This window comes from Nymphalis io, chromosome 4 (assembly GCF_905147045.1).
Source record: "Nymphalis io chromosome 4, ilAglIoxx1.1, whole genome shotgun sequence".
In the NCBI taxonomy this organism is placed as follows: domain Eukaryota; kingdom Metazoa; phylum Arthropoda; class Insecta; order Lepidoptera; family Nymphalidae; genus Nymphalis; species Nymphalis io.
The window spans coordinates 5,687,427-5,709,611 of NC_065891.1; the positions used below are offsets into that span (position 1 = coordinate 5,687,427).

The 22,185-nt window shown below is 33.3% G+C and overlaps 4 protein-coding genes and 1 long non-coding RNA gene across 12 annotated transcripts in view; 3 read left to right on the top strand and 2 right to left on the bottom strand.

Annotated features, from left to right (window-relative positions):
* LOC126781583 (spondin-1) overlaps positions 1-22,185 on the bottom strand; it is a 232,186-nt gene that overhangs the window by 86,980 nt on the left and 123,021 nt on the right. The window lies entirely within an intron of this gene.
* LOC126781606 (uncharacterized) lies at positions 7,423-8,501 on the top strand. Its single transcript, XR_007670690.1, has 2 exons — positions 7,423-8,000; positions 8,215-8,501. It is a non-coding gene; the product is annotated as an uncharacterized LOC126781606 (long non-coding RNA).
* On the top strand, positions 10,683-13,982 carry LOC126781597 (uncharacterized). 7 transcript variants are annotated; one of them, XM_050506511.1, is made up of 7 exons: positions 10,733-10,810; positions 11,150-11,203; positions 11,608-11,692; positions 12,298-12,516; positions 12,696-12,995; positions 13,108-13,267; positions 13,466-13,982. In XM_050506511.1, exons 3-7 carry the CDS (start codon positions 11,615-11,617, stop codon positions 13,729-13,731), a joined length of 1,023 nt encoding a protein of 340 aa, XP_050362468.1. In that variant the 5' UTR covers positions 10,733-10,810; positions 11,150-11,203; positions 11,608-11,614; the 3' UTR covers positions 13,732-13,982. The 7 variants fall into 7 exon arrangements, with proteins under 7 accessions (XP_050362471.1, XP_050362468.1, XP_050362465.1 ...); XM_050506508.1 differs by having other exon boundaries at positions 11,150-11,199; XM_050506515.1 differs by having other exon boundaries at positions 11,150-11,199; positions 13,108-13,249.
* LOC126781585 (double-strand break repair protein MRE11) lies at positions 16,324-18,814 on the bottom strand. Its single transcript, XM_050506487.1, has one exon. The coding sequence runs from the start codon at positions 18,699-18,701 to the stop codon at positions 16,836-16,838; it is 1,866 nt and encodes a 621-aa protein (XP_050362444.1). The 5' UTR covers positions 18,702-18,814; the 3' UTR covers positions 16,324-16,835.
* On the top strand, positions 19,704-22,081 carry LOC126781588 (protein lin-9 homolog). 2 transcript variants are annotated; one of them, XM_050506492.1, is made up of 2 exons: positions 19,704-19,768; positions 20,100-22,080. In XM_050506492.1, exons 1-2 carry the CDS (start codon positions 19,750-19,752, stop codon positions 21,794-21,796), a joined length of 1,716 nt encoding a protein of 571 aa, XP_050362449.1. In that variant the 5' UTR covers positions 19,704-19,749; the 3' UTR covers positions 21,797-22,080. The 2 variants fall into 2 exon arrangements, with proteins under 2 accessions (XP_050362449.1, XP_050362450.1); XM_050506493.1 differs by lacking the exon at positions 19,704-19,768 and adding an exon at positions 19,794-19,918 and having other exon boundaries at positions 20,100-22,081.

The window sequence follows — 22,185 nt, forward strand, 5'->3', positions numbered from 1 at the left end:
GTTATGTTTAAGAAAAGTTACGTCTGGGTATTCGTAGATTACAACACTGCGATTTTAATATTGCTCGTTCAGTGTAAAGCTCTTTTGAAAGATTTGTTGAAATAGAAGCAGTTTGAAGAAAATAAAGAAGTGTATATGAACAATATTATCTTCAAACTTTCTTTATGATGCATTTCTTAAATCTTGGAACACGATTCTTACTGATCAAATGCCAAAATTTTAAAAAATCGATTCACCGGCATTCTAGGCAATAAATAACACGGTAGTTATTACAAGCAAGCATCCTAAAATATATACGAACAACGCTATTTTAAGTAGCTTAAATTTGGTATATTCATTTTTTAAACTGCATCCTAAGTATTCATTTCTTGTTATATTATAAATTATTACGAAGAATATTCTTATCAAAACATTCTCACTCGCCCTATAAACCAAAACAAACCTAAATAAAATATTGATGTTTTATGGTGGAATACTGATAAGAGTTATACCACGATCAGACATTTAGCATTTCATAGTCAAAATTCAAATTATGCGATAGTAAAGTAAAGTAACAACTTGTAAATGATCCACTGCTGGACTAAGGCCTATTCTCCGCTTGAAGGGATGGTTTGAAATTAGTAGCTTATTCCACCATGCTGCTCCAATACTGATTGTTAGATAAACATGTGGGATAGGATAGAAATTAATAAATAATTCGTCATTCTTAACTTGAACTAGTCTCCAGATTACCTGGATTAACTGAACAACGAAATTGCCTGCTTGCTGTTATATGTTATAATAGATATAGTTATGATATCTGCTGACCGCCGAATTACCTGGGTACATTATTCTTGGCCTATATTAAGCACGTCCTATGCAAATGAGACAGTTTTAAATTTAACCATTCGTACGCTTACTGTACTCGTAAAGTATTTTTGATAGAGTTATTTATTTAAATAGCCGTGACAGTATTATCTATGCCTCTATGGCAATTGAGTGGATAGAATCAACATTCTATTTGGATTTTGCCTTCCATTAGGAAATTGTACAACCAGGAAGCTTTTATCAGCTAGACCGGTGTCTTGCGTGTCATGAGCCCTACTAATTTCCCAATATTGCTTAAAATTATAAAATTCAAAATTGTTTCTCCTTCTAGTGTGAAGGTTAAAAAGATGGTCATTTTCACAAGTATTTTAAGAAAAATAAATAAATTGTTTTATAATTGTTTTATCAAAAAATATAATAAACAGATCATAACAAAATATCAAACGTTTTAATCAATAAAAAACTTATTTACTAGTTTAGAGGTCAGTTAAGACATAGCTGAAGTCATGACCTGTTCACTATTTGGGTCATGTATGATTGCTATATTTTATTGTCAGCTGGCAAAGTCGTCTGTCAACGAGCAAGATCAATACAACGTCAGCTGCTTGGCGATATGAGTTGCATGTTATGGGATAATCCCTCATCGCATTCATGCAACCAATATTTAAGTTGAGCAAATGACTTTTGAGTACCAGTTTTCACAGGGCTGATTCAAATTAATATTCTTAGAATATGATGTCATGTATAATATTGTCCGTAACTAAATATAATACCAACTATTATATAATTTAACTTGTCCTGGAATACCTTCCTCATAACAGTACAATACGAAAATCAGGACATGGTTCTCGATTTGATGTGATTTCGGCGAACAGCGAACACCTGGTGGGTGGGTGGTGCGGTGTGGTGGCGAGGAGGGTGTCGAGTGTTCTGCTGACCTACATTGGCATCGCCTACACCGTTTACATCGCGACGCTAATCGCATCACGTGAAAAAGCTCGCGTGATGCGGTCGTTGCCCCACCGTCAACCCGCCGACCCCGCGGCCCTTCAACCCTGCTTTCCTGTTGCCTGCTACCGCCACCGCTAGTCCTGCATGCAAATCAGTACTGCAGCTAATATTTACTCCAAATATTACTATAACGGCATAAAGTATACATAAAATTGCTACTGTATTTTATGATATTTTTCTAAAATCTTACCCCCTTACCTGTTCACATATATATTTAAATTGTTGTTTGCGACCTGCTGCACGAAATATTTGTTCATGTGGTGGTCCAATACGAAACTATAAGCATCAAATAAGCATATATAAGCCATCAACTTACTAATAATAATAATACCGTCCAAATTAGTTTTATTTATCAATAAGAATTTCTCCCACACTTTTTTTAAAACATACTTTTAATTACAACTATATTGTATTTCTAATAAATGCATCCAAATAATAACTTAAAACGTTTATTATATACCCGATGATATATGTAAATAAAATTCAAATTAAGTAACTACTTACCTTGTTATTATACATTTACTATCTAATAAATAATAATATTCCCCGGTGTAATAACCTTGTACGCATGTTTAACCAATATTGAAATTATATAATTAATTTACTGTGTCGTTGATGTCATGCTACATCAACATTTTTCCTTTATTAGATACCAAAGAAAATCTTATAGCTACGAAAATTGCTTGATTCCACTTAAGAAATTTTATAACAAAACTTTAAAACGTAGCAAGAATATCGAAGATTTTTATCGATAAAATTATGAAGGGCTTAAATTTTCTTTAGGTTGTTCTTTTTGCAGTCGTTATATCAAATTAGTAAATAAAAAATAAATAAACATAACACAATAAAATCACTCTGTAACAGCCTGTGAATGTCCCACTGCTGGGCTGAAGGCCTCCTTTTTGAGAAGAAGGTTTGGAGCTTATTCCACCACGCTGCTCCAGTGCGGGTTGGTGAAATACACATGTTGCAGAATTTCGGTGAAATTAGACACATGCAGGTTTCCTTACGATGTTTTCCTTCACCGTAAAGCACGAGATGAATTATAATCACAAATTGAGCACATGAAAATTCAGTGGTGCTTGCCCGGGTTTGAACCCACGATCATCGGCTAAGATTCACGCGTATAAAATCACTAATATTCTATATTTAATAATCTAATATTTAAAATGATAAAAAAGCAGTTGATAATTAAAAAAAATATTTGATTTTTATATACTTACTAGCTACCCGTACTGGTTTGACACGGGTGCAATAAAATAATAATGTATAAATATTTCTTATGTAAACTCTTTTTTTTCGTTTATATCGTAAACCGTAATGCATATAAATATATTGGTTTATATGTGCGGCGCACGCCAGTAAAGCTCCCAAGTCGGCATGATGCAATTTACCGACATCCTTAACAATCATCTACAAGTATTATAAGCTAATTCCTTCTTCATGAATCACTCTGTCCATTGGTGAAATCCATATAAAAATCAGTTCGCTAGTTTTTGCTTTTGTCGCGTTCAAACAAAAAGACAGATGGTGGGGGGCTTTTAAAAATATGTATATCATATAATAGTATCAGTCCAATGTAAATACTTCTTATGATGTCAATGAGGTTTTCAGAAACAAATTTTATTTATTAACCGAATATTTTAAATTGATTATGACTAAAAAAGAATAAAATCAATAAGACAAACATTGTAGATACACAGTACAGATTCAGCGTAGTGGTTATGTATCATATCTACTACGCTCATCAGTTATAGACTGGAAAAAATAATTAGAAGACATAAAATAAATTTTAAGCCTTTATATATTTATTAAACATAAAAGAACCTAATAAAGTAATACTTCTTTTCATCTTGTTTTGTTATCCCTTACATTGTTGTACTATATGAAATAAATGAGAAAATAATTGAGGTGTTACGTATACAAATAAAATACATGTCAAAATATATTTATTTTTGGCATAAATTATCTCCCGTCAATCCTGAGACGGCTTCGAGCTTATTTCAAGACATTGATCCTCGGCGGCTTGGCACATATGAATCTATCTGGCTAAATCTGTAAATACTAAACACAAATAAATAAAATTTAAGTTTATGTCTGTGATTTCTTTTTTTTAATTGATACGGCTTTTTTTATATCTATCTGTCTATTTGTCCGGTAATCTTCAAAGGGAGTGAATATTACCAATGTTTTATGTATATTATTATTCCAAGGTAACCGCTTAGTTTTTATTTCATAAAATTTAGTGAAGTGTATTAAGAGTTACAACTTCATGTATAGGACATAATTTAAGAAGGTAGGTAATTAAATCACTAAATGCTATGTTTCGTTAATATTGTTAAGGTTAAGGATTTTTTTATTATTCCTAGTATAACAGAAATTTAACCCAAGTAATAAACGCGGGTACTTTTTGCAAAGTAAATAGCGTAGATTTTCCTATCAAAGTTAAAAGCCTAAAAAATCGTTTCGAATACGAATGTTTATTGCTTGAGATGACCACTTATTTACTTGTATAACTTTTTTCAATTTTATATAAAAAACAATTCATCTCCAAAGCCATCGTTATTTCGCAGAAACACAATAATGAAAACTAGTTTAATTTAAAGATTCACAGAGCTAGGCTAGGGAAAGATTAAATAAAAAGACGAAGCGTGGTTACAATGACGGATTTTTCTTTTCTATTCTCTAATAGAGTGACACTAAAGAGGTTTAGCGTCATTAATTTCGGACTACGTTCATATTTTCAACACAAAAAAATATATAACACAGGATATACAACAAGTTTTGTGACAGAATCTAAAATACTAAAATTAAACAAACCCCTGTGTTTATGTCTGGCAAACAGGATTTCTCACGTGAAGAATCGGCGTTTAATGCTTAACAGCTTCCGTTCATACGAGACCCAATTCCCTCGCTTTCGGATTATTCCAAACAATTTAAGCGATGCAAAATTGCTTGTTGAGTCACTCTAATGTGACTGCAAGTTCTTCTTGCGTTCAGCTCCGATCTTCATCCAATAATATCTCCAATTCTTTGTTTTCTTTGTCTTCGACCTCAAACTCACCATTCTTAAACTTTTGGAAGCACTCACAACAACTTCTCTCACTGATAGCAGCCTTACTATTTACTTCTACTAGAAAAAGATGCGCTTCTGCTGCAGATTTTTTCAAACTAAAGAAGTAAATCAAAAAATCCCGCAAATGGCGCTTATTTGGCTCAAAACTGTCTAGTTTTGAGCCAAATAAGCGTCATATACCTAATAAAATGATGACACTATATGATAATTATAACATAATGTAATAATAAGATAAAAAACAAATTAAACTATACATACATAGTTAAACAAAATACACATTATGTATGGTATTAAGGAAAGATTTTAAATAATCAGGTACCTAACGGTTTAGTAAACTACTTTAAAACATTTAATTTTTTACCATAAAAGTAGCTATCATTGAAAAATCTAATATAAGAAAAAAATTCAAAACATCTAGCACCTAGGTTTTTCTTCGCCGCTTCTTAAAATTTAAATTTTACATAAAATTTGTATTGTGTCCATATAAAAATAAAGCGACGACAGCGATTAATAAACAAATACGTTCGATATTCAGGTTATTTAAAAGTAGGAAACCCCTAAAGCACTCAGTTTTTTTTTATTTATTTATTTTGAACAAATTATACATATCTTAAGCAATAGATACGATAGGAACTACATTAGTATAAAACTGTGTCGTAGCTACTATCGCCCTCCAAAATTAAAATATTTAAAAATAATATTTAAAAACATTTTTTGTAATTAAAGATGAGAATCGTCACCAGTATAATCTTAATTTCGTTTATAATTCTTAAGTACCTAATTGTAAAATATATTTTTCAGACAGATTACATTTAAGAGTTGGGATTTCGTTTCAGATCAATGAAAGTATGATAACGTAAACAGAAGCTCATTGAAAGCGGCTCGTAGTTATAACAACATTAACTATTTTGGCTCACGATCCTCAAAAGATGCAGAATTATGGTTGGACCGATCAAAGTCCGGATGTCCGCATTGCATATCTTACGTAAGTCAAATTTCAGTCAAATATTCAGGTTTAATAATATACTCGTACCTATATATACTTAAAAATCATACGAGCATTAGACGCTAATGTTATTTTATCCGTCTTCTTTACGTCGACGGCATCCTAGCTCGATGGCTGGCTTAAAGGAGGCACCCATAAAGGACTTACCTTCAGATATTTTTAATAATTTTATGCTACACCTTCACATCTAAACATATACCACTCATCACGAGATCTCCTAAACTATTCGTCCGATTGACTTTTTCACAGTTACTCCTTCCCCGACGTAGTCGCTCACTAAGAACGGTTTTACACAAATACTATCCAAAATAGATTTTTCCTCTTATCTATCCGTACGAAGTCGGTACGATTAGCTAGTTAATTATAAAACTATCGATTTCCAAGTCGCAAGACAAGAATGGCAATTACTAGTATTAATAGTCATTTTAATTACTAAATAATTTAAATATTTAGATCCAATATTAAATAGTATAAATAAGTTAACTAGACAAAATTGTTATAATCGAAAAATCGCGGGTTAAATATCCAGCGAAACAGTATTGCAATTTCATGTGCTTAATTTATGTTTATAACTCATATCGTGCTTGGCTGTAGGTATGTGTCGGATAAAACGTACCACCAACCCGTGAAGCAGTGTCATAGATCAAGCTCCTAACGTTCTCCTTAAATGGAAAGGAGGTTTTAGCCGTTAAACTTTAACAAGTTATTACTTTGCCTGTATACGAAAAAAATGTATTGAATTAATGAATAAATCGATATCCGATGTGAACACAGATCACATGAAAATTTCTAAAACATGCAAATTATACACAGTATAGTATTCCACGACTGACTGCCTCGTTTGACTGCCTCGTTGGTCTAGTGGCTTGATATAAGGCCACAGACCTGGAGGTCCTGGGTTCAATTCCCAGGTCGGGCCAATAAAAAGTTATTGGGTTTTTCTGTCAGAAAATTCTCAGTAGCAGCCCGAAGTCTGGAAGTTGGAAGTGTGTACACTCCCGTGCCTCGGAAAGCACGTAAAGCCGTTGGTCCTGCGCCTGAACTCTTTCTAGAATAGAGAGTGCACTTGTGTTTGCGCACACACTTGTGCACTATAATATCTCCTGCGTAGTTGGCTAATCTCTCTTGAGATTGGCCGCCGTGGCCGAAAGTGGTCTGGAGGACATTATTATTAGTATTTCACGTAACAATTAAGTACAACAAACTAATTCACAGCATTTAGTCTACATATTTTTATTTTTTATTTCACCTACTTGGTGATTTTATCATTCCCAATGTGTCTTACGACACCTTATTATATTAAAGTCGCTAGTCAAAATCAATCATTTATAAAAAAACAGTTTCGCAACTTATAAATAATATTATTCGTATTGATACGTTTTCAGTAAAAACTGATCTGTGACGTCTTAACTCTAAGGTTTTATTTCTATTTTTCAGACATTATTATTTAAACCCTTATAATTAAAATCTTTAGTGTCAGACGTTGACAGTTGACGGCTAGTGTTCGAGTGGAGGCGCGATGGCACGGCGTCTTTCGCCAGGCGCGAAAGATGCGGGCGGTGCCGCCGCTTGCGCTGTGTTGCGCGTGCTGATCATCTATACCTGCATCCTATTCATTCACGCACTGCTGTTCTGGGGGCGTCGTTACCTGCGTGCTCACGCTCGAGCTGCTCGCGTCTAATATAATCATCTCATAATAAATCTAACAATAATCTGAGATAATGGTTCGACGGCATACAATTCCTGGTGCTAAATTGACTCAACAAATTTTGCTTGGATCGGCATGGCTCGCTTTCTTTTATATGTTGTTGCTGACATTGTTTGAACTAATAGAGATAATACGGCCGAAACAATAACCTTTGTTGAAAGAGGAATGTTTTAAACGTTATCGACCTCCACGTCGACCTAATTAATGTAAATAATCTTTTACTGTATAATAGACAGTCATGGGTAATATAAAAAAAGTTTATATAATACATTTTCATTTTAATATGTGAAATAAAACCAAAAAATTACTAAATTATGAAGAAATTTTGCCTAAGAGAAAATCAAAATAGAGAAATAAAACGTCTATGGACGGTGATGACCACTTACCATCAGGTAACCATACCGTCCGTTTATACTATAAAAAAACTTTCGAAATAGATCCGTTTTTTTATTATTAGGGGAACCTCTTATTCGTTGGATAGTGTTGTACCTAAAGGTTTTCTCATTCAAAAATTCAAAGTGAAAAAGAACGTAGCCGCCGTGGGCTGTTGCTATTGTGGCTCTCAACTAAATTAATATGTTTTGAAATGCTCGTCTGTGTTTACAGGGACGACCCAGGAACGCATCGTACGAGGTCGCAACGCACCTCTGAAGTAATCGACTCGCGGTGGATCCGACACACTGCTACGGATTTGTCTGCGTTTCCACAGAGGATCCCCACGGTGCGTGTTTTTGTGCATCGTGGGAAGCCAACTTTAGACAATCACAATTTTTGGAAATCTCCTGCGCTTTAAATTATATTTGCTTATGGTGACATTCTTTTAGTAGTCGTGTCCTCTGTGTAACCACACATCAACTTTTAAAAACTATAATATAACTATTTTGTCAAGAAAACTGTTTTGATAATGTTTTCCTGTACCTTATACCTAGATAAGGTACCGGAAAAAAACAGAAAAGCAAAAGAAATCAACAGGTTATGTGTAGTTATATTATTTTAATTCCTAGTTTCTAAATCCCGTGATATCTTATACGTGATGAATTTTGCTGATTACTTTCAATTATAAGAAAAATATGAAAAATGTCCGGTCTTTATAACTTTTAAGTAGGTATTCATATTAGTAATTGATAAGCTAAACATTAAGCAGAGAACGCCATAAACATTAACATTTAGTCCGTTTGTCATTTAGTTGCCCGCAGACAAATCGATACATGACTGCCCACTGTGAAGTGCGAATGATTGTTATACGAGAAAATATATCGAAAACATGCGATAGGGAATCCCCCGTTCCGTTCGATAGACGGACAAACGGCTTAATTGATGTCAGGGCTACCAACCTTATGATATGTATACATATATTCACAATCTTGCCTTCAATGGGGGCTGGGGCCCCTTTTGTATCAATAGGGGCCTGGGCTGTAACACATAAAGCCATTATATAGATCCGTCTCTGTATACGTCAAAAAAAATAAAACTAAAAATCATTTTTTATTTTACATAATCACTGCAATCTACACAAAATATGTGTAAATAAGCAAAATATGTATAATGAATTTTGTCACAAACTGTATTCCGGGCTGGCGAAGCCGCAGCTTTTGCGAATTAATAAATAATGCAGTTACTATGGCAACATTATACGCAATTATATTACATTGACAAACTATACGGCGTAGACCGTAGACAGAGAAACAAATAGACCAAGGGGCCGTGAAACCGCGATTGAGACAGAGATAGTTTGTCAATGTTGCGTATAATGTTACCATAGTAACTGCATTCCCTGTTTTGGGAGATAAATAATTTTCAGGATTTAATTAAAACAAAATGAGGTTATTAAATTTTACTTTTTAATTTTTATTATTTTTTTAATTAAAATATTTTTTTATTTTCCAACTACACCTAAAAACCGTGTTTCCAAATCCAATTTTTGTTTCCGTTATCTAGAAGATGTATATGATGATGGATTAGCATACTCCTCAGATGTTGAAATCTAAAACACACAATTAAATTATTAATAAAGAATGATTGGCACATTTATTTCTTAGTTAACCTCTCGAATCAGAATCTAATAATATTATAAATTCATGAAGAACGTTAAATAATGTTGTCGTTAGGAAATTATAAATAGGAGAACGGATAAATTAAAATAACATATTTATATATAACGAAGCACTTTAGGTTATTATTGATTTTCGTATTTATTTGTTTACATTGTCAACGAGTCGATATTTTTTATCGAAAATCGGGACATTTTTTAGCTAACGCTGGCAGCTAAAAATTACTTACATGATAAATAATTATAGGTTATGAATGATAAAAACTGGAAAATCCTATTATCTTCAGGATTTTAATGCAGTATAAGGTTCCGTCATGCTATGGCATAAATAAACACCACTGAGAAACTAGATTTAGGGACGAAACCGTCGTACTTACAAGTGAAAACACACGCCGGCAATTTTCTTCTTACTATCGCTTTAACATGAAATAATACGACAATGCACCATTGTATAACCTTCGATATGATATAAGGATTGCTTCTCGGTCTTTTCACTGGATCAGAATCGTTTTCTGACATAAAAATAAGCAAACATTGAACAATAAACACAAGGAACGCACCAACTATCAAGTTTGTTTCGCTACTTGAGTAGCAAAACAAACACCAAATCTGGTTACGCGATAAGGGACAAAAGATTTGATAATTCTATCTCTGTCTAAACCATTTGTAACATAATTTTCGTTCTCTTTCTTATGTAAGTGAGAAGCAAATCGTCATTGCGTCTATTAGTTTCTCTGCCTACGCCTACTAATGGTATACCTAAGTATACCATTACAAATAATGAAGCCAATTTTAGAGTTTTCACCACCCTGGCGTAAAAAATGTTGTGCTATTTTTTTAATCTTATTCTTTATAACATATCTGTAACACCCTCGTTCAAAACAGAATGTATTTTCGTTCTTTAAAATATTGCTTCCTTCAATATCCTACATTTTACAATATATCAGCTATAAGATTATTAGGTTTACTTTATTTTACAATTTTTATGTCAGGGAAAAATGCAAGTGCTGTAAACACAGACTACTGAATTTAATAAATAAACAGTAATTCACATTTTATAATATATATTACATCATTTATTACGTTTTATTAATAATAGAATAGTAAAGTGATAATTCCAAATCCAATATGTTATTGTGATGTATACATAGTTAAGGGTCCGTTCACACAGACCGGCTCGGAGAGCATCGGCCTGCTTTTTTCTTTTCACACAGACCGGGTCGTATACGCTTGGAATTGGCCGGAGCGGAGCCGCCAACTATTTCACATCGACCGGCTGGAAGAGATCTGAAAGTGGGTGCGAGCGAGAAAGAGCACGCAAGCGGAGCCGGTCGGCTCCTTTTATTACTTCACACGAAGCGCGTTCAGGCATTTTTAATGACAAAAAAGGTGCAAATGCAAAAATAAACTTTACTACAATCACTCAAAACACTGTTTCCAACGTGATAAAAATCTGCTCTCCTCTCCGAGCCGGTCTGTGTGAACGGACCCTAACTGTCAAATTATTGGTTCTATTTTTGTGTTGTGATAAGGTTTCATTTGTAGGTATTTAATTTATAACATGAAGTATTTATCTTAACAGATATATCATTGCTATATATATTATCTTTCTTCGAATAAAAGGGGCAAAATCCTTCAAACATCCTTCATTCTACTGAACGAACTTGAAGATTGTATGTTAATTTCAAACGCTTTAAACGTAATCAATAAATCATTGCCCATTGACAAACGTGGTTTGTAATTTAGTATATTGCAATCTTTATTATGTATACAACATTTGTGGATGTGCATTTATGTTTTGATTGTATTGAACACATTGTAAAGTAATCTAGTAATGTCAAGGAGCTCATTACTAGTTTACATGCTTAATTATTTGATGGAAGTCGTCTATTATCGTTTCACGCTATACGCACAGGTTGTATTAATAAATTTTTCTTTATTCTCTTTAGCACCAAAATGAAAACAGCGGTGACGGTGTTGCAAGAGCTGATGATCAAGTTAGGTCAATTGCCCAATTATGAATGCATATCTCAAGTAAGAGAAATCTGTTACTTTTAATGAATATTTTAAATAATTATTGACTTAAATTTTAATATTAAACATTTAAATCTGGAAGGTTAAAAATTTCTACAATAATGATAATGTAAACATTTAAAATCCTTAGAACCAAATATGTCGAACAAGGTGAATTACTGTTATTCCACTAAATTAATTGAGCCCGTTACATAATTAACTTGAATAAAGGGCATACTTTGTATTGAAATATAATATATTAAAGTACAAAAGCATATAATAAACAAGTTAACAATGGCTGATGATAAGTGGTTACCTGCAACAAACTATGTGATCAATATTAAGCTTATTGATCCATGTAAGTTGATGACATCATCAATTTACCTCTGTAAACATTACTTTTACAGCCTTTGTAACAATTAGCCAGCCCAGCATTATTTGCATTAAACATTGTTTTATAGAATAATTAGTAAGTGATATGTCGACATTAGACAAGCCAAAACATCCACACATCATCAGTAAATTGTATTATATATATTATTAAAATTTTATAATATTATATAAAAAGATACACTGCTTACAAAAATATATTATATTGAAAATTTTCTTATTACAAAATGTTTTAGTCGGGTCCACAACATCAGGCCACATTTGAATACAGTTGCACAGCATATGGGGTTACAGTAACTGGACAGGCACGCTCTAAAAAGGAAGCCAAGCAAGAGGCAGCGCGACGAATGCTCATGCAACTACACTCGCGCGGCATCTCTGTGCCACCGCCTTTCGCTTCGCCACCCTCGCCGCCGCCTCCTTCGCCACCCTTACCCTCAGATGACCCTGCCTTGGTACTTTCTTTGAATAATATTATATGAATTTAATATCTTTTACTATACTTATATTATACGAATACTTTAATGACGCAGTTATAATTGATGCCATTAGTGGTGCCAATCTATCACTGTTTTGAATGTTGAGAAGCAAAACTATTTCAATATATAACAAAATGAGTCACTCGTTAATGCAGGAAGCAGGTCCGTCGCGAGGCGCCTGTGGCACCACCGGAGCTCCGGCTGTAGACTCACGTAGCTATGTTGCACTGTTAAAAGAGCTATGTGAAGAATACCGACTGGGTGAGCCGGAATATGAGCTAGTGAGCGACACAGGCCCGCCGCACCAGCGTCGTTTCACAATGCGTGCGCGCCTGCGCATGCACGAGCGACAGGCCACCTCTACAACAAAGAAAGCGGCGCGACAGCTCGCCGCGGAACAACTATACTCCTATCTGCGGGAAAACCTTGCAAGACTCACTGGAGATTTCGTGGAGGTATCATCTGACATTCGAACTCGGCCAAATTAGCCCATCCTGAAAACAATTCATGCAATAATTTAGATTGTTATACTTATATTAATTACTACATTTTGGACATTGTCGATAGGAAGAAGCATTGGCACGGGCTCACGAGAAGCGATCCCAGGAAAAGCGCGCTGCAGAAGCTACTTTGCAGCGCGTCGTAGAACGCTGCGAGTCTACGCCCTGGCGTCACGACCTTGGACAACGCCTCTCCAACTATCACCTCGGTCTGCTAACACACATTGGTAACAACTCACCCCAATGTCCTGCCGCCTATTTTTTTTGTTTGTTTGTTTTATTATTTTAACATATTGACTATTTTTACGCTTTTTTTCAAGTGTATACTAGCAAACTAAAACTAAAGACATATTATTTTTAAACGATTTTCTGGCGGTAGGGATCCAAAAAATCACGATCACAATTATTGTAATTTATTCTTGTAGATGAAGATCGTAGAACCTTGGGAGTGCAGGCATTGATTGCTACACAAAGCTCTGAACCAGAGAAGTCGCTGGAGTCGGTGTGTATTGCGCTGGGCCTGCGCGTCGAGCGCCCTAATTTGTCAACCTCCGGACTTACCGTTTTTCGCCTGACGCCGACCTCACCGACGCTCGCCTTCGCCGGGCGCGAACCGACCGCTGCAGCCGCCACTGCGCTGCGCTACCTACGCCGTACGCTGCTGGTTTCTGCTTCCAGCGCGGTCTGCTAATTTTCTTATGACTGATAATATTGATCACATGATATCTTTATTTTGATAACCAATTTCATTAGCCATGAATTGTGACTTTTGTTCACATTTAATGCTATGAATAGAATACTAAGTTAAAGAATCAATAAAGAACATTACAAAGTAATTGTTAATTTATAATTTCTTTCATGTATCTTCTTCAAAAAATTATATATTTTTTAATAATTTATACTAACAAATGTAACATTGCAACAAGTATATTTTATATCAACCTTTAATTTTTTATTTATGCTATATTTATTTTGTTATTAGTTCTAAAACCCTCTAATATCTAAGTCCTGAAGTCTTCCATCAACAATACTACGAGATGTCCGGTTAGAGTCTCAAAAACGGCCGAGCGAATAACGTCTCACTTCAATGTGAGGTCTTATTTCAAATTTAGTTCACTTTCAATTGCACGAACGTGCCACAATGCCTCAGTGTGAGTTCAAAAACTAAATAAATGCATAGGTCGGAATATCATACTTTCGGTAAGTAAATACTGTGTTTTAATATAAATAATAAAATACCCAACTATTTTAATTAAACGACAATTATTTAGTTTTTAGCCAAGCCACGCGCCAATATTCACCAACGTTTGGCCAACAAATGGTTGCTCTAGAACAGTAAAATTGAGTAGTTTAAAACTTTATATATTTTTTATTTATACGATTTTTTTTTACTCCACCTGAATAACCAAACGAAACTGAAAAGAAAAAATTAAGTGCCGATTCAGTTTTAAATAACAAATCGGTAAAAAATAATTTTGTACGCTATCAGACTTACTGCAAAGAGCTTAGTGAAATATTACATGTAAATCCTTTTGTCAGAAATTGTTTCTCAAATAGTAGGGTACATTTCTGATTTTGTAATCAGTAAATTAATTAAAAAACTCAAATGTAAAGATTGTAAAAGTAACTTGTTGGCAAAAGACAAACTATGGTTTCATAAGATAATAGATATAAGGGACTTGAGTGGTTTGATCTATACATATAACGACGTTTTTAATATATGCATGAAAACTGAACTTACGAAATTTACTTCGTGTAAGTCGATAAAAAAAATATTATAAAAATTGTATCTGTATAACAGTTTTAGTTATTTATTGGAAAAGATGCGTTTCTTGGAAATAGCAAACACAGTTATAATGCCAATTTGTTAAAATCTCCAACATAAAGGAAAAATACCCGTATTCCCGTTCCTTAAAAAGTTTGCTTTAATGGTAGTTATGATGCTTTATTAGGAGTTACGGTAAAGAAAAAAATATATTAAATACTTATTCTGGTATTTTTTTATAAAATTTTCTGAAAAAATAAGAGTTGTAACAGTGACACAACATGTATAGAAGTTTCATATGTGATAAGAAAAAAAAAACTGATTTCAAGAAGACTAAGAGAAAAGAAGAATTCGTAGTTCGTAAATTCGTACTGTCACAGGAACGTTAAAGCTGAAATATTTGTTGATGCACAAATCAAAAAACTTTTTGCCAATGGAGATTAAAATTCCAAAAGTTTACTTACTAGTGCTCAACAATAATTTTGGAATAGTTTGTGTATAAAACTAGTAGTTTCTGGATTTTTACAGAATAACAAAGTAGAAAGTAACCGAGAGCTAATTGGTAACATGTTAGAAAACTAGAAAATATTGGTTGCAGAATGTCTCTAAAAGTACATAACATGCTGCATGCTCATTAAGAAAAATTTTATAACAGCATGGAGTTAGCCTCAATGTTATTTTCAGAAGAAATTCCATTAAGATATAATGGGCATGGACAACAACGTTATCAGGGCCAATACAACGAACATATGATGGGGGACTACATTTGAGGGGTTAGTGAGAAAGTACACATAAAAATGTAAGAAAAAAAGTAACACTTAAACGTTTTTCAACTATTTTGTAATGTAATATTTTTATAAGTAGGAAAAGTCGATAAAAAATATATATTAATGTTTATTTCGATTTAAAGTAAAAGTAAAAAGTTAAAGTAACAGCCTGTAAATGTCCCACTGCTGGGCTAAGGCCTCCTCTCCCTAGTTGAGGAGAAGGTTTGGAGCTTATTCCACCACGCTGCTCCAATGCGGGTTGGTGGAATACACATGTGGCAGAATTTTGATGAAATTAGACACATGCAGGTTTCCTCACGATGTTTTCCTTCACCGAAAAGCACGAGATGAATTATAAACAGAAATTAAGCACATGAAAATTCAGAGGTGCTTGCCCGGGTTTGAACCCACGTTCATCGGTTAAGATTCACGCGTTCTTACCACTGGGCCATCTCGACTTATTTCGATTTATGAATAAATAATTTTTTCTTAATTAAAAATTGTTTTTTCTAAACTATTGATCAACCATTCTCGTGAATACAAAAACTAACTTTCTAGGGTCATATACATTTTTTTCGTCTAACTATTGATAAATCTATCAGAATTTCATACCCTCTTGTCACAATCAAAAATCGTGTTGACCTATGAAATTTATCGTTATGTACCTGTATTATTAAAAAATAACAATTACTAATTTTTTTAAATAAAAAAAATATATTTTTATTCAATAAGTAATAAGGGATGTTATACCTAAAATAATATAAAATTCTTAAAATAACATAAGACCCAGTTAGTTCTGTGGGCATGTAGTGTTTTGGTCCATAATGATCTCATTATTACTTACCATCGTAAGTACATAATATGGAATGCCAAAAAAAAATCGTGTAACATTTTTAAAATTACTAAGCGATTTATTTGAAGGTAAATAATTTAACAAATAGAGCTGAAATTATTGCTTTTTTCATATTTATTTTTTTATGAAAGATGTATATATAAGGTAAGGTAAATTAATTAGTTATGTGTGAAATCTAATAAGATCCATAAGGCCAAAAAACTAATTTATCAAGTTTTCAAATAATACAATCCTATTTTTACTAATTCACTTAACTAAATGTTAAAATGAACTATCATGGTTTAAAAAATATGTTATAAATTGAAAAGGGACAGTATATTCTTACCACAACTAACATGTATAAACAATATTACTGTACAATGCTCAAAAATTGAAAAATGGACAGTAGCTATTTCAATATTATTGTTTATTCAATCTGAAATTTCAATGTCCGATGATTCCCTCCGACGTCGAAAGGATCGCTCGGATATAAGGCTTTGCAACTTTGAGGAAGATTTCTGCGCTGCTGCCCTTCTCGGCGTGCGTCGTTCCTGCACCGGCGCTGGCGTAGGTGGGGAGGCCACACGCGTTTGACCGCGGCCGCGGCCACGTCCGCGACCACCACGCGCGCCTCTTCCCCGCCCTCGCCCCGGTGGCGCTTCTTCGTCGCTCGATACCACGATCGACTCGTGTTTGGCTAATGCGGACTGCTTGGTGGCGACTTCCGCTTTCTTGGAAGCTGTTGATATAAGAGCTTTGAGTAGATCGGCATCGGCCGCGTCTAGTGACTCCTTACACTGTTTCATTTTATCACTCACTTCCTCTGGAGTTTCTGCATTCGATTCGAGTAAGAAATCGACGCAGTGTTTACGATGAGCATCTAAAACGCGACGAAAAATGTCGTCGTCGCGTTTTAACGTGAAGTCTCTCACCGCTTCGGTTACAGCTCGTACCGATAGTACTGCGAGCCGACGGTCTTGCGGTTGCGCCTCGAAGTAAGAACGAAGTAAGGATTCTACATCAGTCGCTTCAGCAGCCACCCCACCTAAATCAACATCTTCTGTGTTATTTGGGTCGAACTCTTTTCTTTCACGAATTTTTTTCTCTCTTTTCATAATAAGAACATCATTTGGATTTGCAACAAGGCCATTGAAATTTTGACCAAATCGAACACGATTAAAATCTTGGCCATCATGTTCATAAAACACGCTAAGTCTAATAAGGGGTAAAGCAGGTTGTTTTGGGTCACCACTTCGAATTGCTTCAGCTTCAGTTATTGCCTCATGAACCTTATCCTTTAAAAAAATTTGTACTTTTTCATTTTCGTTCACACCCTCGTCTCCAAGATTCTCTTCAGAGAGAACTATTGTCTTAAATATGAATGGGCGTACAGTTTTTAGTGGAAGAGGTGTTAATATATATTCTTTCTTATGTAACTGCAACAATACACAATGCTTGGGTAGGGCTTCCCCAGCTGCCAATGATGTAGCCACAGTGCTTCCTGGTTGGATAACAAAGAAACTTTCATTTTCCCTTTTTACATCTTTTGTAGCAAATACTTGACTGTCATGCTCATGCCCCCATACAACAAGATCCAAAAAAGTAGGTAAGACATTTTCCGAAATATAATTGCTGGGTCCCCGATCTGCCCTATTTTGATGTAACACCAAGATATTAAACCAATCATTACCATCTTCTATGAGTTCAAATGTCACTTTCTTTTCTGCAAATAGCCTAGCAAGTCTCTGATCTTTTAAGTGACTCAAACCATACAATGATAATTTAGTTTCACCCTTCTGTAAAAGTACAGGTGAAATACGGACTTGAGTATAGTCAGTCCACTTTCCAAAATAATTAACAAGACCAGTAATAGATAAAATGTCTAGAGAACTGACATTGCCATGTCCAACTGGATCGTCATGATTCCCATGAATTGAAAGAATGGGGTATGAAACATTTAGATTTGGATCTTCATAGTTAACAATTCTTGAGAAATTATCTAGTTGATCCGATAACACTTCGATATTAATAGGTTTGTCTCCAAAACAATACTTGCGAATAATCTGTGTACATTTGAACATACAACTAGGTGATGGCTTTGCATGGTCGAAAAGATCTCCTCCAAGCAAAATTAAATCTACATCATATTGTACGGCAAGAGAAAGGGTTTCTTCAAAGGCGACAAAGCTGTCTTCTCCACGTACAGCATCATTTTCAAGATAACCTAAATGTATATCTGAAGCTATTAAAACTCTTATGGTGTCATCTGACGACCAAGAGTCATCATTTTGCACCATACTGACTAAAGTGATTTATCATAAACGGTCTTAGTTGGTGATAATAGTGTATTTTATTGTCTTTAATTTGTATACAATTAAAGTTCAATCCAACCGCCTCAATGTTTGTGTAATTTGTATTCAATTTCAAACGTTACTAATGACATGTCTAGAACAGTCAACAATTGACATTTGACAAATAACATAATGCTATCAATCGTCAGTCGTTAATCAAACTGTGTTTTTGAAATAAAAGATGTTAACTCTTTAAATTTTTAATGTTTAAAAAACTCTGATAATTCTTACCATGAGTATTATCAAATTTTTAAATCAATATTTATTTACGATAAATTACGATCAATGTATTAATTCAAAGTATATATTGATTAATCGACACTTAGTATTACATACACGTATGAAAAACAAATTACAGTAAAAAAATAACATTATATTGATATTTATTAAAGTATTATTGTAATGTACATCTATACACATTTAACAAATCAAGAATAAATACTTTTTAGAAAGTATGAAGACGATATTATTTCAATAATATATATTGTATTTTAATTGTATAATAAAGAATACTATAGTATTTCAGATAAACCAAATTTTAATAAAAGATATATGATACCTTCACAGTTTTTACTTTTGATAAAACGATTATAATTTTATAGGTAACATATTGTTTAATAAAGTAATTTAAATGCAATAAATAATTAACTAAGTAATTATTTCATTATTTTAAAATTCTAAAATATTAAAACCAGACAACATCTGCACAAGTGACCAAATTTGGTATTAAACAAAAAAATAACTAGATTTTATTATATATATTTATTATATATATTTTATTTTATATTTTATGGATACTCAAAGAAAATATCATAAATAAGTAAAAATTTGCTAAAATAACTTAGCCAGAATTTAACAATTAAAATTACAAAATATTAAGTACATTTCTAAATTTTGTCAAATTATTTGCGTACCATAATGTAAAGACCTACGTTGTCAATTGATAAAGTTGGCGCTCTCAATCTTCAAATTGAATCAAATTTACGACATCAACATGGCGGATAAATGGGAAAGTAAGTTTGTTTATGTTTTTTAATACTAAGATTGTTTAATTTTTCTTGGTGCCTAATACCTAATTTAAATTCTTTGAAAAAAAATCGAACTATGATCTTTTTTAAGCCACCTAGAGTCGTCTACTTTGGAATGTATGATCTACAGCAAAGGTTCAAAATTTGAAAAAATTCAAATTTGTAGACGAATTGTCACTTTATTTTTAATATTTATTTTCGATTTGATAGTGAATACTTGTTAGTCACTTGACTTTTAATTAGATAATTTCCTTAGAGAATCGAATTGTCAATTTTGCTATTAGTGTTATTAAATATTTTATTGTGTTGTCTCCAGGCAATCATAACGATGAAAAAAATTCAAGCAAGTTTCAATATAGCATTAAAGATGAACCGATGGAGACTGATTTGCCCGATGAAGACGAAGAACCTCCTGCGTTTGGACCTGCTGCTCTGGGACTTCACAGAGTTGGTACTAAATTGCCGCCAAAACCAGCGCCAAGTGAACCAGTTCAGAAATTAAATGCTAGAGGAATGCCTGCCCGTATACGGAAAAAAAATAGATTTATATTCGTTGATGACTTCGTTAATACTTCACCACCAAGGCAATCTCCAAAAAGAACTCCTAAGATATTGGCAAAAACTCCTAACAAGCAATCTAGTGGCAAAAAACAAAAATCCCCAACAAAAACACCAAAGACTGTTGAAAAAAATGATGAAAAAGTGAGTAATCAATCACCAGATCGCAAGAGTGGTCAGCGAATAGGTATGAGGCTTAGAAATTTGTTGAAATTGCCAAAAGCTCATAAGTGGGTTTGTTTTGAATATTTTTACAGTAACATTGACAAGGCTCTCTTTGATGGTGAAAATGATTTTATAATTTGTCTTAAAGAATCATTTCCTCAGTTAACTAACAAGAAATTGACACAAGTTCAGTGGGCAAAAATACGAAGAATGATGGGTAAGCCTAGGCGATGCTCTCAAGCATTTTTTGCTGAAGAACGTAAAGAACTTGAAAGAAAAAGAAAATTGATTAGATATATTCAACAACGAAAAACTGCTGATATATGTGTTAAAGATTTGCCTAATGAAATACCTATGCAGTTAGTTGTAGGAACTAAAGTCACAGCAAGGTTACGTAAGCCTCAAGATGGTTTGTTTACAGGTTGTATTGATGCAGTTGATACATCAAATAATACATATAGAATCACTTTTGAGAGGCCAAAACTGGGAACACATTCTGTTCCAGATTATGAAGTTTTATCAAATGAACCACCAGACACTATATGTTTGTCTAGCATAGCTCAAAAATTTAGACCAAGATATGTTATGCAAGAAATATTTAATCTTTACCAACCCTCTGCACCAAACAAGACTAATAGCCAAAGTGATCCTATGATTGGGTGTAATGATTTGTCAAAACATCTTGATTCCAAAATAGGTAGTTATCCATTTCCATTATTGGAATTAATAGTTAAATTAAATAAAATATTACAAGCTAAAAAAGGTAAAATAAATAGATTAAAAGAATATAACTGCGAGGCAGAGAAGAGAAAGTCATTTGGTCAAAGGATGCCTGAAGATTTTGAAAGAAAGTATGCTGCTACTGTTATTGATCTTGAAAGAATGAATATGGATTTGCAAGAATATATAAATGAAATCCAAATGTACTGTCAGCAAATTGCACCTGGGCCAAGTTTAGCTGCAATGTTGGCTCCTTCACATCTTAGGGAAAAATGCAGAGAAGAAGCAGCTGTTCTTGTAGAAAAAAATAACAATGGGTCTATCAAAGAATCAAATGTTATAGATCTTGTAACAGACCTTACTGCTTTAATGTTACAGGTTAAAAGTCTCTCAGATTCTGATCAAAATGCATATGAATTAAGTGTTCTGCAAGGAACTATGGACCAAATTAAAATGAAACTAGAGCCTCAGTATCAAAGACTGTTTCAAAATAATGTAGAACTTCACATGCAAAGGATTCAGATGGGCCTAGGTCAAATGATATCAAGTAGTTATATAGCAGGCACATAAAACTACTTGTATGGCTAAGATTAAAAATATCAATTATAACTTGTTATTGCGTTATGAATTTATAGACATGTGCTTAATGTTAAATAAAATTGAGATAAATACAATTATGTATGTAATATTTATAGTTTTTGTTAAATTTTCTTCATTTTAATATATTAAACATATAGATGTGAAATATAATTTATTCTCAATAAAATTATGCTTGTGTAACCATAGGAAAGCATAACATTCTTTTATTGTTTATATAAAATGCCTTACATTGCCATTTTCTAACTGAACATTTGCTATTGTTCTCCAGAAAGATAACACATTTTATAGGAAAATAATAAAATAGAATTACAATAATAACTTTATTTCTTAATTTTAGATTAAATATATAGTTTTCTTGT

Excerpts from the sequence above, each read along its gene's own strand:
- LOC126781597 (XM_050506514.1), top strand. The coding sequence starts at position 11,615 with ATGAAAACAGCGGTGACGGTGTTGCAAGAGCTGATGATCAAGTTAGGT. Across the intron at positions 12,996-13,107 it reads TCACTGGAGATTTCGTGGAG|GAAGAAGCATTGGCACGGGC; the intron begins GTATCATCTGAC and ends CATTGTCGATAG. Across the intron at positions 13,268-13,465 it reads CGGTCTGCTAACACACATTG|ATGAAGATCGTAGAACCTTG; the intron begins GTAACAACTCAC and ends TTATTCTTGTAG.
- LOC126781585 (XM_050506487.1), bottom strand. The coding sequence starts at position 18,701 with ATGGTGCAAAATGATGACTCTTGGTCGTCAGATGACACCATAAGAGTT.